Below are 16,958 nucleotides of genomic sequence, written 5' to 3'. Positions count from 1 at the left end.
TTGGTTACAGTTTCAAATATGCACGCAAGGAAATTGTAGAAGTAAAAGACAGAAGCATTTCCACACCCTGAATTATCCAAAAGTGCATAAATGTCTTAAGAGAAATAAAAATAGAAGGAATGCTGGAAATGCTCAATAAGTCAGGCAGCATCTCGGGAGAAAAGGACACAAAGTGCTGGAGTAACTCAGCGGGTCAGGTAGCTTCTTGGGAAACACGGATTTCTTGAGGATATTTCACAGTGGAGCAGTCAAAATGTAGAAACAAGGAACTGCAGATGTTGGTTTATACAAAAGGACACAAAGTGCTGGAGTAACTCAGCAGGTCAGGCAGCATCTCTGGAGAACATGGATAGGTGACGCTTCGGGTCGGGACTCTTCTTCAGACGACCCAAAACATCACCTATCCATTTTCTCCAGAAATACTACCTGATCCGCAGAGTTACTCCAGCACTTTGTGTCCTTTTGTGTGAACCAACATCTGCAGTTCCTTGTTTCATCATTGGGGGAGAAACAGGTTAACTGTTAACAGTTATTGACCTCACTATAATAGTTAGTTTCAACGTTGCTGTTTTAAATCATAGTTCATATCAGAAGCATCACATATGATCAGGGTATCTTGGGACGAGTGTCTCATCTTCTGAATCCCAAGTTTTTCTGCAGTTTAGACTTTACTTAGATTTTAGAGATGCATTGTGGAAACGGGCCCATCGGCCTACTGAGTCCACAACGACCAGCGATCACCCCATACACTAGCACTGTCGTACACACTTGGGACAATTTACAATTTTTAACAAAGCTAGTTAACCTACAAACCTGTACGTGTTTAGAGTGTGGGAGGAAACCGGAGCCCCCAGAGGAAACCGGAGCCCCCAGAGGAAACCCACAAGGTCACGGGGAGAACGTTCAAACTCCGTACAGGCTGCACCAGTAGTCAGGATCAAACCCGGGTCTCTGACTCTACCGTTGCGCCACTGTACCAACCTGTTTACAAAGATTGTAAAGGAATACTTTCCACTTGCCTGCTTGGGTCAAGAATGATATTTCAACCCTAATTATCCTTTTCCCTGAGCCACAGGTGTACAGTAGTTGTACAGATGTACTGGTGTATAGATCAGTGTCTGGATCGAACCCAGGTCTCTGGCGCTGCGAGGCAGCAGCTCCACCAGCTGCACCACTGGCCCAATGTGCTTAGACATTGGATTAGAAAACAAAATCCTTTCATCTCATCCTTAAGAGGGCACTTTAACTGGGCAACAAATTAATTTTAAACCCAGGACTCCTTCAGCAGAATGCCTTCTAACATATCTAATTAGTACACGGACATTAAAGGGAAAAGGAGAGTTAAGGATTAAGATAGATAGCTAGATAGATAGATAGATAGATAGCTAGATAGATAGATAGCCTTTATTGTCATTCAGACCGAAGTCTGAACGAAATTGCAGCAGTCATACATATAATACAATAAAAACAACAATAAACACATATTAACATCCACCACAGTGAGTCCACCCCACATCTCCTCACTGTGATGGAGGCAAAAGTCTTTGGTCTGCAGTCTCTTCCCTCCTCTTCTCCCTCTGCGCTGAGGCGATACCCCCCGGGCGATGTTACAAATCAGTCCCGCGGCTCAAACACCGCGGCCCGGGGTGGTTGAAGCTGCCGCCCACCAGTCCTGCAGACGCAGCCGCTGGCCCGCGGCCGAACCCCGGACTCAGGCCACCACCGCCAGAACACCGTCCCAGCCACCCTCACGTGAGTACCGTACCGTCTTCAGCCTCGGGCTCGGCCGCCCCCGACATGGGCGCCGCTTCTTCCCCGGGCCGGGCCGCCCCGACATGGGCGCTGAACCTCCCCCGGGCCGGGCCGCCCCGACTTGGGTGTCGCTTCTCCCTCTGGCCGGGCCGCCCCGACTTGGGCGCCGAACCTCCCTCTGGCCGGGCCGCCCCGACTTGGGCGTCGCTTCTCCCTCTGGCCGGGCCGCCCCGACAACCTCTCACGGGAGCACTGTTCCAGCCCTGAGCCGGACCGCCCTCACGGGAGCGAGCTCAGGGCGAGTCCTGATGGGCTCTGCCTCCGGAGCCTCGAGGTCGCCAGCTCCATTTAGGCCTCAGCGCAGGCGGAGGCAGAGAAGGGGAACACGACAAAAAAGTCGCATTCCCCCGCAGGGAGAGACTGCAAAACCCGTTTCAACCCCCCCCCCCCCAAAACACAAACTAAGAACCAAAAACTAGACTAACCAAACGAAATAAACAACACAAAAAACACAAATAAAACAGGACTGCCAATGAGCCGCTGCTGCCAGTGCAGCGCCGCCACTCCATATGCGACTCCATATGCGACTCCATATGCTCCATTAAGTAGAAAGATTAAGTGAACACTGCCCAGTCCATCATGGGCACTGACCTCCGCACCATCAAAGGGGTCTCTAGGAGGCGCTGCATCAAATAAGCAGCCAGCATCATCAAACACTCACACAACCCTGGCCACGCTCTCATTTCACTCCTACCATCCAAAAGTGGAAAGTTGGAGAGGAGTCTAAAAACTGTGCCACCACGTTCAAGAATAGCTTCTTCCCAACAACCATTAGGCTCTTGAACACTACACAACACTAACTGATTTACTATGTACTGTGTTTGTTTGAACGAAAGATATTGGGGTTATTAATTCCTGGAATTTTGTTTATTTTGTATTGTCTAAGTAATTGTGTTACAAGCCTATAACGTTGCTGCACGTGGGCCTGTCCCTCTTAGGCGATCTTTTGGGCGACTACAGGTGACTGCCGCAAAATTTTCAACATGTTGAAAAATCTTCGGGCGACAGTGGCGCCAATTTGTGTTGTCGTAGGTTTCCGTAGGTTGACGTAGGTTGACGTAGGTGCTGTCGTAGGTTGTCGCCAGGTGAATTCCATTAAAACTGGTCCCTGACAGTCGCCTAAAGAGTCGCCTTATTATGCCCCTGTCCCACTTAGGAAACCTGAACGGAAACCTCTGGAGACTTTGCGCCCCACCCAAGGTTTCCGTGCGGTTCCCGGAGGTTGCAGGTGGTTGCCGGAGGTTGCAGGTAGTGGAAGCAGGTGGGGAGACTGACAAAAACCTCTGGGAACCTCCAGGAACCACACGGAAACCTTGGGTGGGGCGCAAAGTCTCCAGAGGTTTCCGTTCAGGTTTCCTAAGTGGGACAGGGGCATAAGTGGGACAGGCCCTTAAGAATGTCATTGTTTCGTTGTCAACACAAATGACAATTAAACACTCCTTTTCTCCAGAGATGCTGCCTGACCCACCAACATTATGTGTCTAATGTCAACACTCTCTTGACCCTTGATAGTTCTTTCAAGGAGCAACCAGATACAAGGAGCCGGTTTCCCACTGTAAGCTTCTATGACTCCCAAGTACAGTGCCCCAATCTGCTTGCTTTGCAGTAACTCTTTCGATGCTGCGGTTTATATTATTCAATGACTCATTTTTGCAGTTTTGTGTTTCATTCTTGTTGTTTTCTTCTGCATCTGAAACAGTCGCAGATTTCTCACCCATTTGCTTTGCCCCCTGTCTGAAACTCTCAACGTGTGAAAATAGGCCACCAACATGTGTGACTCACCCATCACCCATCGTCAGGTTGTTAAGAATGTGCACAAAAAACAATTTGAACACCATCAGCCATGGAGTCGTAGAGTTATACAACACAGAAACAGGCTCTTCGGCCCAACTCGTTCTTCTTGACAAAGGTGCCTAACTGAGCACCTATCACCTTTGTGATCGACACAAAGTGCTGGAGTAATTCAGCGGGTCAGGCAGCATCCCTAGAGAAAAATGATGGGTGATGTTTTGAGTCAAACCCTTCGTCAGACTCTTTAAAACTCTTTAACCTAACTGAGCTAGTTCTATTTGTAACATTTGGTCCATATTTCTTTACATTAGAAATACAGCATGGATACAGGCCCTTCGGCCCACCTAATTGGCAAGGTCAGCAAATACACTGTACACTAGCATTATCCCACACACTAGGGACAATTTACAATTGTACCAAAGCCAATTAACCTGTTCATTGATGGAGTGTGAGAAGAAACCGCAGCACCCGAAGGAAACCTATGCAGGTCACATGGAAGCATGTACAAGCTCTGTACAGATGTCACCCCTAGTCAGAATTCAAGCCAGGTCTCTGGTGCGGTAAGGCAGCAACTGTACAACTGTGCTACTGTGCCACCTCCTAAACCTTTCCCATCCATACACCTGCCCAGATGCGTTTTAATGGTTGTAATTCTACCCAGTACTTTCACTTCCTCTGGCAGCTCGTTCCATATATTGCCCCTCAAGTCCACCTGTGTCACCTGACCCTGGGGTAATGGGTGGCACAGTGGTGCAGCTGGCAGAGCTACCGTCTACAGCGCCAGAGACCCGAGTTCCATCCTGATCTCGGGTGCTGTCTGTGTGAAGTTTGCACGTTCTCCCTGTGACCAGGTGGGAATCCTTTTGGGGTTCCGGTTTCCTCCCACATCCCAGACATGCGGGTGTGTAGGTTAATTGGTTTCGGTAAATTGCCTCTAGTGTGCAGGGAGCAGATGAGAAAGTGGGATAACATAGCACTAGTGTGAACAGGTGATCGATGGTCAGCGTAGTGAGCCGAAGGGTCTGTTTACACGAAGAATCTCTGTACAATCTCCAAACTGATCTCTGAACTAAAGTTCCTTAACACCTCTCGGGTTGTTTTCCAATGTTAGCGAAACGATGCAAATGCAAGCAAATGTATTGCTGTTAAATTCTTCTTCTAAAATGGCAAATTAAATGCAAGAAGGGTACATACTGTTTGAGTAATCATGTGTAACCGGGTCTGTCATCAGCATTTGGTTCGCGAGCAGCTTAAATACTTCCGCATGCTGCTGTTCTGGCAGGAAGTTCAGTATATTCTGGTCCACTAGGTCTGACTGGTTAAGAAAAAAGTTTGATTTTTTTTAAAGGAGGAAATTCTCTTTTTCTTTTTGCATAACTGTTCAATCCCTCGTCCTTGATTGACTGGGGGGGAAATAGGCGATAATATATTCCCACAGTTAGAATGAGAACCTTTACAAATCACATGCTTGAAAGCAGCTCCTGCCCATATGTCAATATTTAGTCCAGTTTAGTTCAGAGATACAGTGTGGAAACAGGCCTTTTGTGTTCAAGCCAATCAACGAACCTCTTGTACACTAGCCCTATCCTACACACTGGGGGAAAGTCACAGAAGCCAATTAACCTGTGGGTGGAAACCGGGGAACCTGGAGAAAACCCACGCGGTCACGGGGAGAATGTACAAAATCAACATGAGTGCAGGGGAACACTCAGAATTTTCTAGAGGGAGATTTGGATTGGGCATGGGGAAACTCCATGGGAGATGGTCCAAAGGCGTTGAACCATCGCCCATGGCGCAAACTCCTCCTAAAATGGAATTGAGGAGGAAACCAGACAAGATCTAATTGAATGGATTACATTTGTTCTCATGTTCTGTTGTTTATAATGAAATTCTTTTTATGGCCATCCATTTATTTCCTTTTGAGATGGGACAACAGAGTAATGAAGTAACATATCTGGTTTATATTAACATATCTGTGTGGCACAGTGGTGGAATGGTACATCAACAATGAGCTTTTTCTGGGTAGGAGAGAGGAAAGGAGTCAACTATAGGAGGCCCAGTGCCATCATAGGTTTTGCCAGGAGTGCTAATTAGATCTTCCATCTCTGCTTCCTCCTGAGATCCCCTCTATCTCCAGCCAATGTTCTACTCTTCATGTGATATCAAGTAATGGGCAGCACGGTGGCACAGTGATAGAGTTGCTGCCTTAAGGGCCTGTCCCACTTTCACGACCTAATTGACGACCTTTTTTACACATGGACATTTTTCATCAGGTTAGAAAAACGCCCGACCTACTTGATGCCACAAGTACCTACGACTAGCATCATGATCTACCTATGACCTACCTACAACCTCCTACGACCTCGTGACGACCATGTTGCGAGTATGAGTCAAGGGCATACTCGGCAGAGGTCGTGAATTAGGTTGTGAAAGTGGGACAGGCCCTTTACAGAGACCAAGCATTCGATCCTGACTACCAGTGTTGTCTGTAGGGAGTTTGTGCGTTCTCCCCATGACCACGTGGGTTTTCCCCCACATTTCAAAAACATGCGGATTTGTAGGTTAATTAGCTTCTGTATATTGTCCTGCTGGATAGAACTAGTCTATGGGTGGTCGCTGGTCAGAGCAGATACGGTGGGCTGAAGGGCCTGTTTCCATGCTGTATCTCTAAATCAAATGAAACTAAACTGAACCATTATCTTGCATGGGAGTTACAATTGTCTACTGTTTTTGAGGTATCTTCTGATTTATGCGGAAAGAACATAGAAAATAGAACTTAGAAAACAGTACAGCACAGGAACAGTACCATAGTCCCATAAAGTCTGTACCGAATATGATGCCAAGATAACATCCTTTACCTGCACTTGATCCATATTTCAATCCAATTATTTTAGTAATTAATATATTGGTCAAGGTAAGCTTGGTGCAATTAATTTGCTGAAGATTATATCTACTGCTCTGACTATATGGCAAGGTGGAGAATGGGCTACCTGCCAATAATTAGCAGGTTGGGAAATTGATGTGCAAACAATTCAGATTGCAACATGCAGACTGGTGTGGGATTTATTGCCTAGCAATACTCAAGGATTATTACATAAATGTGATGCTTATTTTCAGACATCCAGGAAAGCAGTTTAGGACAGGTCTAAACCTGCTGAAACATTTCGAAACACAAGGATCCAATTTAAAAAATAACTAATATTTGATCATTCTCCGCTTCACTTTAGCAAACTTTAATAGACACCATGTTATGTACGGAGATACAAGGAATTGCAGATGCTGGGATTTTGAGCAAAACACAAAGTGCTGGAGGAACTTAACGGGTCAGGCAGCATCTGCGGAAGGTATATACTGACGATGTTTCAGGTCGGGACTCTGAAGAAGGGCCCTGACCCGAAACTTTGCCTATCCATTCCCTCCGCAGTTGCTGTATGAGTTACCCGCTGAGCTACTCTGGAGCTTTGTGTCTTGTACCAATTATACATGATAGAACTAGCAGTGCTTGAAGGTTTGGGTTTGGGTTGGATATCTTATTTCACTGGGTCAGAATGAACTGCAGATGCTCGTTTACACCAAAGGTAGACACAAAATGCTGGAGTAACTCAGCGGGTCAGACAGCATTTCTGGAGAAAAGGAATTTGCGATGTTTTGGGTCAGCATCCTTCTTCAGATGGAGAGTCTGAAGAAGGGTCTCATTTTGTGTCTATCACTAATTGCACTGCGTCTTGTGAAAACCCAACCACAGTAAATTCTTTAATAGGTCAGATGAGTCAAATGCTAAACTTTCACAGCAATGATTAAATATCTCATAATGGGGCTGCTTGGCATGTGGTTAAGAATGGAACCATGTTAGATGCAGGTGAACAACTTAATTGCACAGTGTTCTGCAACCAATGATGTTTCTCAGTGCAGGTAAACCAGGAGCTTAATTTCAGTTCAAAAGCCACATGCTGCGATAGTTAGACTCGGGTTCCAACCCATTGGGGAAGCATCATGGAGAGTGTTATCTGTCCAATTGAGGTTGAAACCAGTTTAAAACAACAACCTTGTTGTGAAGGGTCCCGACCTGAAACATCGCCTCTCTATGTCTTCCAAAGATGCTGCTGACCCGCTCCAGCACTTGGTGCTTTTCTTTTGTAAACCAGCATCTGCAGTTCCTTGGGTCTAACCTTTGCTGTTGTTAATGAGGAACAAAGACATCACCAGCAGCACCACACTCCCATCCATGTCCTGGGCCCTCTGCCCTGCTTTAAATTGATTGACAGTTACAGCATGGAAACAGACCCTTCCACCCACCGAGTCCATTCTGACTATCGACCATCAGTACAATCCTGACTACGAGTGCTGTCTGTGCGGAGTTTGCAAGTTCTCCCTGTGACCATATGGGTTTCCTCCGGGTGTACTGGTTTCCACTCACATCCCAAAGACGTGCAGGTTTGAAGGTTCATCAGCCTCGGTAAAATTGGCCCCGATGTGCAGGGAGTGGCTGTGAAAGTGGGATAATGTAGAATTAGTGTGAACGGGTGATCGATGGTCGTGTGGGCTTAAGGGCCTGATTCCATGTTGTATCTCTAAACTAAACTATCTGCAAATGATTTAACACCTTTGTCCAGGCCTGGAGGGTTTCTAGTTACATCAGGTACATGCGGAGAGACATTGAAGTATACACACTCCTACTTCAAAACCAATAACTGCTGAGCCAAGATTAGCAAAGAGGAATTTGTGTTCAAAGGGACAAATGAGCAGTTAGAGGTCACAGTTAAGATACCCATGAGTGGAATGCTTTAATTTTTCAGTTCAGCTTCACAGTAGACAATTCTCTCTGGAAATATCCTTGCCTGCAGCCATTTAGTGGTGCCTACCTAAGCTAATAGCATAAAGCAATTCTACACACATTTAGATCACAAATCTACAGGGGAAAATCAATCTGCTTTACTATTTGTTCAAGAAGGAACTGCAGATGCTGGAAGATCGAAGGTACACAAAAATGCTGGAGAAACTCAGCGGGTGCAGCAGCATCTATGGAGCGAAGGAAATAGGCGACGTTTCGGGCCGAAACCCTTCTTCAGACTGACGGGTTTCGGCCCGAAACGTCGCCTATTTCCTTCGCTCCATAGATGCTGCTGCACCCGCTGAGGTTCTCCAGCATTTTTGTGTACCTGCTTTACTATTTGTCTTGTCTGATTTTGTAGTTTCTTTCTTGTCCAATTCATGCAATATTGCAAGACCAAAGTGTCATCTACAAAAATATTACAGTATTCTTACCGGTAAATGGCCAAGCAAGGAAGAAACACTGTCGGAGGCATAAATAATGTTTCCATCGATACTAAGTGCTATGACAAACCCATCTAATGCCTGGAAGGAAATAGAAAGAAATAACAGCCATCAATGGTCCACTTAAGTGAAATACATATTTTTTGAACTTGGAGGTCTTGGAACGTGTGACAATACCTAGCTGCAGACATCAATAAATTGTGGATGGATGGCACTCACACTGAAAAGAAAACAGGCTGGTTGTTCTTAGCTTCTTGAGTTGATGTGATAACATTTATTGGGCCAGTGAAGTGTCCTCAAACCCAACTCTACACATTAAGACACAAGGAACTGCAGATGCTGCTTTATACAAAAAAGGCACAGAGTACTTGTGCAGAGCTTGATTGTACTCTGTATAGTATGATTTGACTGGAGAGCATGCAAAGATTTTCACTGACATGGCATCGAGGCGGCTGCGGACCGGCAGGCCGTTGCCGCACGGAATTTTTAAACACGGTCAGTTTTTCGGAGCCCCGCGCGATGTCGGGACCAGCTCCGCACAACTCCATACGGCTCCGGCGATCGAAGTGGGACCGGCCCCGCGAGGCCGTACGGCTCAAGCGACCACGTTAGGTCGCGCTTGCCACATGCAGGCCGCATGCTCGTGGGACAGTCCCTTTACGCTGTATCTCGATGCACATGACAATAATAAACTAATACGATACCAATATTATAACTTGGCTGATAACATGTTATGCTTGCCTTTATAGGTTCTGGCACAGACTACAAGAGTAGGGATATTGTAATGCGTCTTTACAAAATATTGATTTCTCTAACGTCCAGGTTCAGGAGCAGCTTCTTCCCTACGACCATTAAACATCACAACCTGCAAATCGTTCGCCCGTGTGTCAGGCGACGTATAGCTCTCTGTTGGCTTCTGTCGTCGTCTAACATGTTGACCGAATTGGTCGCCCGATCGCCACAAAGTGCATTGTGTCGTCGTTTCCGGGGATCGCCACGAGGAGGCTTCTGTCATGATCCTCAACCTCCAAATAAGCTCCAAACTGCATCGACGGGGGCAGTCTCACAGTTTTTAGGCTCCTATACTTTCTTCCGTGAAATGAGAGTGTATATATACTGAACGCATATTGAACGTTTAAACATTTATTCTGGTGCTTACGGAGAACTCCGCTTACTGCTGTGCTGCTGCAAGTTAGAATTTCATTGGTGCATTTGGGGACCTACTGTATTTATTTATTTATTTATTTATTTATTTATTTCGAACAGAATAAAAGTATAAAAAGCAAGTGTGAAACAGCATACAAAAAACAAAACAAGAATATTTATAAAGTGTCATAAACAATATCTATAAATAAATGAAACCGTATATGTCCGAAAAGGAGCAGGAAGAAGCCAAAGCTTATTAATTCCCACCCCTTATCAACTGCTTGTAATTATCTTATACAAATGTATGATAATGAAATACTCATGACTTGACTCTTGACTTTGTGTGTCTCTGTTCTGAAGAATACTGAAACATCTCCGGTTGCATTGTGTGGACTTTACGTACCTCTAGCATCAACTGGGTGAATTCTTCATTGCTAAGGAAGGAAGGCTTCCAGTCCTGTCTGATTTCACAAGCATCAATTTGAGCAGAGAGTTCTGAAAGGAGAAACAGGTTTGAGTGGCAGTCCATCGACTGGGCAAAACAACTCTAAGAACAGTTTTAGTTTATGACATTTCCCCTCTGAGGATAAAAGATTCTGACTGTCTACTCTATCGATGCCTCGCATAATTTTACAAACCTCTACCAGGTCGCCCCTCAACCTATGTATGATGTTCCACAGAAAACAATCCTCCTCCTCCTCCGGCAGCTCGTTCCATACACCCACCACCCTTTGTGTAAAAAGGTTGCTCCCCCAGGTTCCTATTAAATCTTTCTCTACTCACCTTCAACCTGTGTGATGCAATCTAATGTACTGGTTAGCAAATTTTAGGTGCAGAATAAAGACACACAACAAACGGTTGGCCAAATTGGTTAGGAATAGAAACAAGGATGCGGGTACATTTAAAATTGTGGAAACAAATATAAACATTTTAAATGTAGATGCTGGTTTACTAAAGAAAAATATGCAAAGTGCTGGAGTAACTCAGTGGGTCATGCAGGATCCATGGAGAACACGGATATGTGACATTTTGAGTTGGGTCCCTCTATCAGTCTGACCTGAAATGCCACTAATCTGTATTCTCCAGGGATGGTGCCTGATCTATTGAGTTACTCCAGTACCTTTTGTCTTCGATTTTGGTCAAATTGGTTCCCAGTGGATCATTTTCCCTAAGTTTGTAAGATTGGTAGAATAGCTATGTTATGGGGGTTTAGTAAAATTTCATCCAAAGATCTGGGGAATGTAGTGTCAGAGTTAAGTGGAGGGCGAAACCATGTTGTTATAGTCCAGAGCCAGTGCGCAGAGTTTAAAATATACTTTGTGTAAGATGGGATAATTACCGAGTTTCCACTATTTTAAATTTACTATTTTAATTGGATCTTATAGAAACATATAAAATTACAAAAGGAATGGACAAGCTAGATGCAGGGAAAATGTTCCCAATGTTGGGCGAGTCCAGAACCAGGGGCCACAGTCTTAGAATAAAGGGGAGGTAATTTAAGACTGAGGTGAGAAAAAAAAGTTTTCACCCAGAGAGTTATGAATTTATGGAATTCCCTGCTACAGAGGGCAGTGGAGGCCAAGTCACTGGATGGATTTAAGAGAGAGTTAGATTGAGCTCTTCGGGCTGGTGGAGTCAAGGGATATGGGGAGAAGGCAGTCACGGGTTATTGATAGGGGACGATCTGCCATGATCACAAAGAATGGCGGTGCTGGCTCCAAGGGCCAAATGGCCTCCTCCTGCACCTATTTTCTATGTTTCTATGTCTACAATTACAGGATTGCTAGTCAGCTGATCAATCCTTGATCTCTGAGCAGCTGTCCCTTGCTTATTCATCTATCCTCCGGTTTGCTGTGGGATTTCCAAGGATTAGTTTTAACCAGCAAGGTCATAACAAATCAAAACTTTGCAAGCATCATCTGAGAGTTGAATGATATATCAATGGATAAATATAACAATTTATATATAAATAAATATATTTTTATTAATTATAAATACATAATAAATATACCAATTCTTATATAACAATGGATAGAAATCCGATGACTATCTGTATGCAGAGTCAACGCCGTTCTTGGTAATAAACCTCTGACAGAATGCACTTACGCAAACCTTTTTGTTTCTGCAAGAAGTCGATTGTCCTCTGCAGCACAGTGGACTTGTCCATCTTATGTATGGAGCCCTGGAGCATTGTACTAAGTTCCTTGATGAGTACATTGAACTGGTCTCTTCGCTTCTTCTCAGATTTGTTACGTGAAGCCCTTATAGAGAGAAAGATCCTTTAAGGCATTTAAGCAAAAGTTATGAATTCAAGCAAGTGTGGGCTGTGCGACTAGAATTTATTTTTATAAGACAGAGACATCACAGTGAGATCAGTTTACATTCCCTAACCCTAAATGCAAACGTTTAGCCCACCAAGTTTACATAAGCACCCATTTAACTTTCGTTCATCCTAACTCTTAGTTTCCCCCACATTCTCATCCATTCCCCCAGACTCTACCACTTCCCTCCGCACAGGAGACAATTACAATGGCCAATTGACCATCTCTCTGGGTTGCACTTGCAGGAATCTTACACGGTTACAGGGAGAACATGCAAACTCTACCCACGCAGCGGCCAAAGTCAGGATTAAACCCAGGACTCTGGCGTTGTGTGGTATTAACTCTATTAACGGCACCAAGCAATTGTCCAAATTGCTGGTGCAGGTAGATTTCCAAGCATCTCACCTCTTTGTCCTGTCCTTTTCATCGTCTTCCATCAGATCACCTCCACAGCTGGTACCTCTGTAAAAGAGAATAGAAACAGAGAGAAAAAACCCCCATTTACATCTCCTGGTCAATATTCCAAGAAAAGAGCCAAGAGTTGACTTGGCTCAGTTCAATCGATAATCCAGGTTTTGAGACTGGAACTGTCAATGAAAGGAAGAGGGAGGTCAAGTTTAGATGCAACAACATGCAAATGCAGGTGTACAAAAAAAGACACAAACTGCTGACACAAACTTACTCAGGTCACTTCATGACATTTCATGTTCTGACCCTTCTTCAGTCTGAAGAAGGATTCTGACCCGAAATGTCACCTATCCTTGTCCTTCAGAGATGCTGCCTGACCTGTTGAGTTACTCCAGCACTTTGTGTCCTTTTGTTTAGGATGTAAAGTTCTTAGTTATTGTCAAGGCAAAGGTATGAAAGGATGTTTATTGTCAATGATGTGCTGTGGTATTTTCATAAATGGTAGTATTGGAGAGTAGAAGGCAATGTTGGATCATGATGAACTCATGTGTGGTTATAAGAATTCAGTGTAAGACTTTAAAGTAACTGATGATTTTATCAAGATACTTCACTCAGTTACAAATTCAATTATTTTTTATCAATTTGTTGAAGCAAGATAATGCATGAGTGTAAAAATGGTTGTAACATTATGTTGATAAGAGAAAGAGTGGGGCATAATGTTTTTTCAGATTCGTAGCACCCATTGTTTTTTACTAGGGCTGGACATAATAGTCACACTATTAGCAAGCAAATAGAGTGCCCAGTTGAAGTATAGAGTGCAGGTAACTATGGTAACAAGCTTATTTGAAACTCAGTCGTCTCTTAAACATATAAAGCTTTACTCATGATAGGCAAGATCACCTCTCTCACCAACACAGTGTAGTTTTTGGGTCGCCTACGATTCACAGGTGACTACTTGTGGATGGCACAGTATAGCAGCTGGTAGAGCCACTACCTCACAGCGCCAGAGACCTGGGTTTGATCCCGATCTCCAGCGCTGTCCGTGTGGAATTTGCATGTTCTCCCTGTGACCGTGTGGGTTTCCACCGGGAGCTCCGGCTTCCTCCAACATGCCAAAGATGTACAGGTTTGCAGGTTATTTGTCTTCTGTAAATTGCTCTTAGTGTGTAGGGGGTGGATGAGAAAGTGGGATAACATAGAACTAGTATGAGCCGGTGATCGATGGTCAACGTGGACTTGGCGGGCCGAAGGGCCTGTTTCCATGTTGCATCCCTTAATTAAAAACTTAACGAAACTATTATTGTGATGCTAATACCTGTTCAAGTTGTTTCAAGTGGAGTGCTTTCCTTTCGATGCCCATTCAGGACTCTTCCCATCTGTCTGAGGAAGGTGATAGATGCTGCCTGATCCGCTGAGTTCCCCAAGCACTTTGTGTTTGCTGGAATTGCTTGGCAGTTCTTCATTACTACTGCTGGGATGTTGCCTGGCCCCTTAGACTTTATGGTACCCAGGGCTCTCAGCTTAGTTTAGTTGAGAGATACAGCATAAAACCAGGCCCTACGGCCCACCTTCCGTAACGACCAGCAATGCCCGTACACTAGCACTATCCTACACACTAAGAACAATTTACAATTTACCCAAGCCAATTAACCTACAAACCTGTATGTCTTTGGATTGTGGGAGGAAACCGGAGCACAACAAGAAAACCCACGCGGTCACAGGGAGAACATACAAACTCCGTACAGACAGCACCTGTGGTCAGGCTCGAACCTGGGTCTCTGGCGCTGTAAGGCAGCAACTCTATCACTGTGCCACCGCGCTGCCCATTGCTTGATATCACATGGAGATTAGAACACTGGCTGGAGATGGTGGGGATCTCAGGAGGATGCAGAGATGGAAGATCTAATTAGCACTATAGGCAAAACCTATGGTGGCACTTGCTCTCCTCCAGTTGACTCCTTTCCTCCCTCCTGCCCAGAACAATCTCATGGTTGAAGTTCCACCACCACCACCACACCTCCATGCTATGTTGTGAATTACCCGGTGTCAGTATCTGACTGTATGTATGAGATCGCTTGGCACTGCATTTCCATCATCATGGTCCTGCTGTTTCTGCACTGCCTGGACAGATTGCAGTTCTAGGATATCTGAAACGAAAACAAAAATCACAAGGGTGAGAGTTGCGGGTAAGTGCCCTTGCACTGCCTGCCGCTTGTAAATCAGGAGAGGGTGTGGCTTGATGGGGAGTGGAAAGTTGCTTGTGCATCCAAGCGGTGTCCATGAAGGAGTGTCCCAAGGCTGCAGTCACGTAACTGTTGAGTGTGAATCCAAACATTGAATAATGTTGGCGGATGAGCGACGGGCATTTGGTGTATTGCTCAGTGCCAAGACGGTGAAATGTGGCAACTGATCATTCATTCACTGATCTTGACTGCATGGGTGATGTCAATGAATTCAAGCAGGTCTGCTCGCAATGTATTTGGGGCTTGCGTCTAAATGGACACATGGTCCACTATGCATCTGGTACATCTTTCCTTCCCTTCCATTTTAAAGGCTTTTAGGTGGGCACATGGAAATGCAGGGAATGGAGGGATATGGATCAATGTGCAGGCAGAGGAGATTAGTTTCTTGGCATCTTGTCTGACACAGACATTATGGGTCGAAGGGCCTGTTCCTGTGTTGTATTGTCGTGTGTATTCTATGTTGCGCCCTGAGACTCCAGTCAAGTGCAAGAATGTGCGGCACAATGGTGCAGCGGTAGAGGTGCTGCCTCACAGCACCAGAGACCACCAGCTGCAGATTCCACCCATGAATATTCCCGCCTGAATTTTGCTGCCCCTGCAATTAGTTATCCACACAAGTGAATGGAAGAGCTCTGGAGAGTGTTGAAGACCAGGAGTGCAGGAACTTAGGTCCTTGAATGGCCTCACAGGCGGATAGGGTGGTCAAGAAGGCTTTTGGCACATTGGCTTTCATCAGTTAGGGTACTGAGTATAGAAGTTGGCATATTATATTACTGTTGTACAAGACATTGGTGAAGCCAAATTTGGAGTATTGTCATCAGATTTGGTCTCCCTGCTATAGGACAAATGTTGTTAAGCTGGACAAAGATGCAGAGAAGATTTACAAGGATGTCAGCAGGACGTAAGGGCCTGAGCTATGGGGAGAGGTTGGGCAGGTTTGGACTTTATTCTTCAGAGCACAGGAGGATGGGGGGTGAAGGTTTAGAGGAATATGGGTCAAAAATGGGCAGGTACAATACAATACAATACAATACAATACAATACAATACAATACAATACAATACAATACAATACCATTTATTTGTCATTTGAACCTCACATGAGGTTCAAACGAAATTTGGTTTCTGCAGCCATACAAGAAAAGAACCAAGCCACACACCAACACAATTTACACAAACATCCATCACAGTGAATCTCCTCCTCACTGTGATGGAAGGCAAAGTCTTGTCTCTCCCCTGCTCTCCATTCCTCTCCCGAAGTCAAAGTCAAAGTCAAAGTCCCCGGCGGGCGCTAGCAAGTCCCATGGCCATTTAAAGCTGTGCCGGGCGATGTAAGGGCCTGCTCCGGGTCTTGATGTTGGTGACAAGGTGAGACTAGAGTAGATGGTCGGCCTGGATAAGTTGGGCTGAAGGGCCCGTTTCCATGCTGTATGACTCTATGACTCTAAATTGTCTTGTTCCCAATATTGCACTGGAAGGAGAGGGGTTAATTGCACATAATGCTTATGGGCCTGTCCCACTTGGCGATTTTTTACGCAACTGCCGGCGATTGTCATAGTCGTAGCAGGTCGCCGAAAAACCGGCGACAACCTACGTCATCCTGGCGACAATCTACGACAGCACCTACGTCAGGAGAAGTCAAGCTAGCTCATAGGCGTCAAACCCACTGTCGCTGAAAATTTATCAACGACTTTTTGCGCGACTAAGGAGACTACTCCCAGTGACCACCGGCGAACATGTGGCAACAAACTGGTCGCCTGTAGTTGCCTAAAAAAATCACCTCAGTGGGACGGACAGGCCCATTACAGTGCTCATTTTGAGGGGTAGGAACGCTCTCTTCCTAGATCTGACATTGGGTCGACAAATGGAAATGTTAACTCTGTTTCTCTTCCTTTAAATGCTGTCTGACCTGCCAAATGTTTCCAGCATTATTTTAACCATTTTGCTTCTCTTGTCACAGGTAT

General features: G+C 45.1%; 1 protein-coding gene across 3 annotated transcripts in view; it reads right to left on the bottom strand.

The window, feature by feature from the left end:
• The window catches only part of LOC116978951 (neuronal PAS domain-containing protein 2-like), a 51,862-nt gene extending 36,949 nt beyond the window's left edge, over positions 1–14,913 (bottom strand). For all 3 annotated transcript variants that reach the window (XM_033030259.1, XM_033030260.1, XM_033030262.1), the window contains exons 1-6: positions 14,793–14,913; positions 12,750–12,806; positions 12,130–12,284; positions 10,427–10,518; positions 8,869–8,958; positions 4,798–4,918 (exon numbers count right to left, since the gene is read on the bottom strand). In XM_033030259.1, coding sequence (XP_032886150.1) covers positions 4,798–4,918; positions 8,869–8,958; positions 10,427–10,518; positions 12,130–12,284; positions 12,750–12,806; positions 14,793–14,851 — 574 coding nt within the window. In that variant the 5' untranslated portion in view covers positions 14,852–14,913. The remainder of the gene's footprint in view (positions 1–4,797; positions 4,919–8,868; positions 8,959–10,426; positions 10,519–12,129; positions 12,285–12,749; positions 12,807–14,792) is intronic.
• Between the last annotated feature and the right edge of the window lie 2,045 nt (positions 14,914–16,958).

Source organism: Amblyraja radiata, chromosome 12 (assembly GCF_010909765.2).
Source record: "Amblyraja radiata isolate CabotCenter1 chromosome 12, sAmbRad1.1.pri, whole genome shotgun sequence".
In the NCBI taxonomy this organism is placed as follows: domain Eukaryota; kingdom Metazoa; phylum Chordata; class Chondrichthyes; order Rajiformes; family Rajidae; genus Amblyraja; species Amblyraja radiata.
The sequence above is the reverse complement of the archived record's forward strand: the minus strand, read 5'-3'. Positions and strand labels throughout refer to the sequence as shown.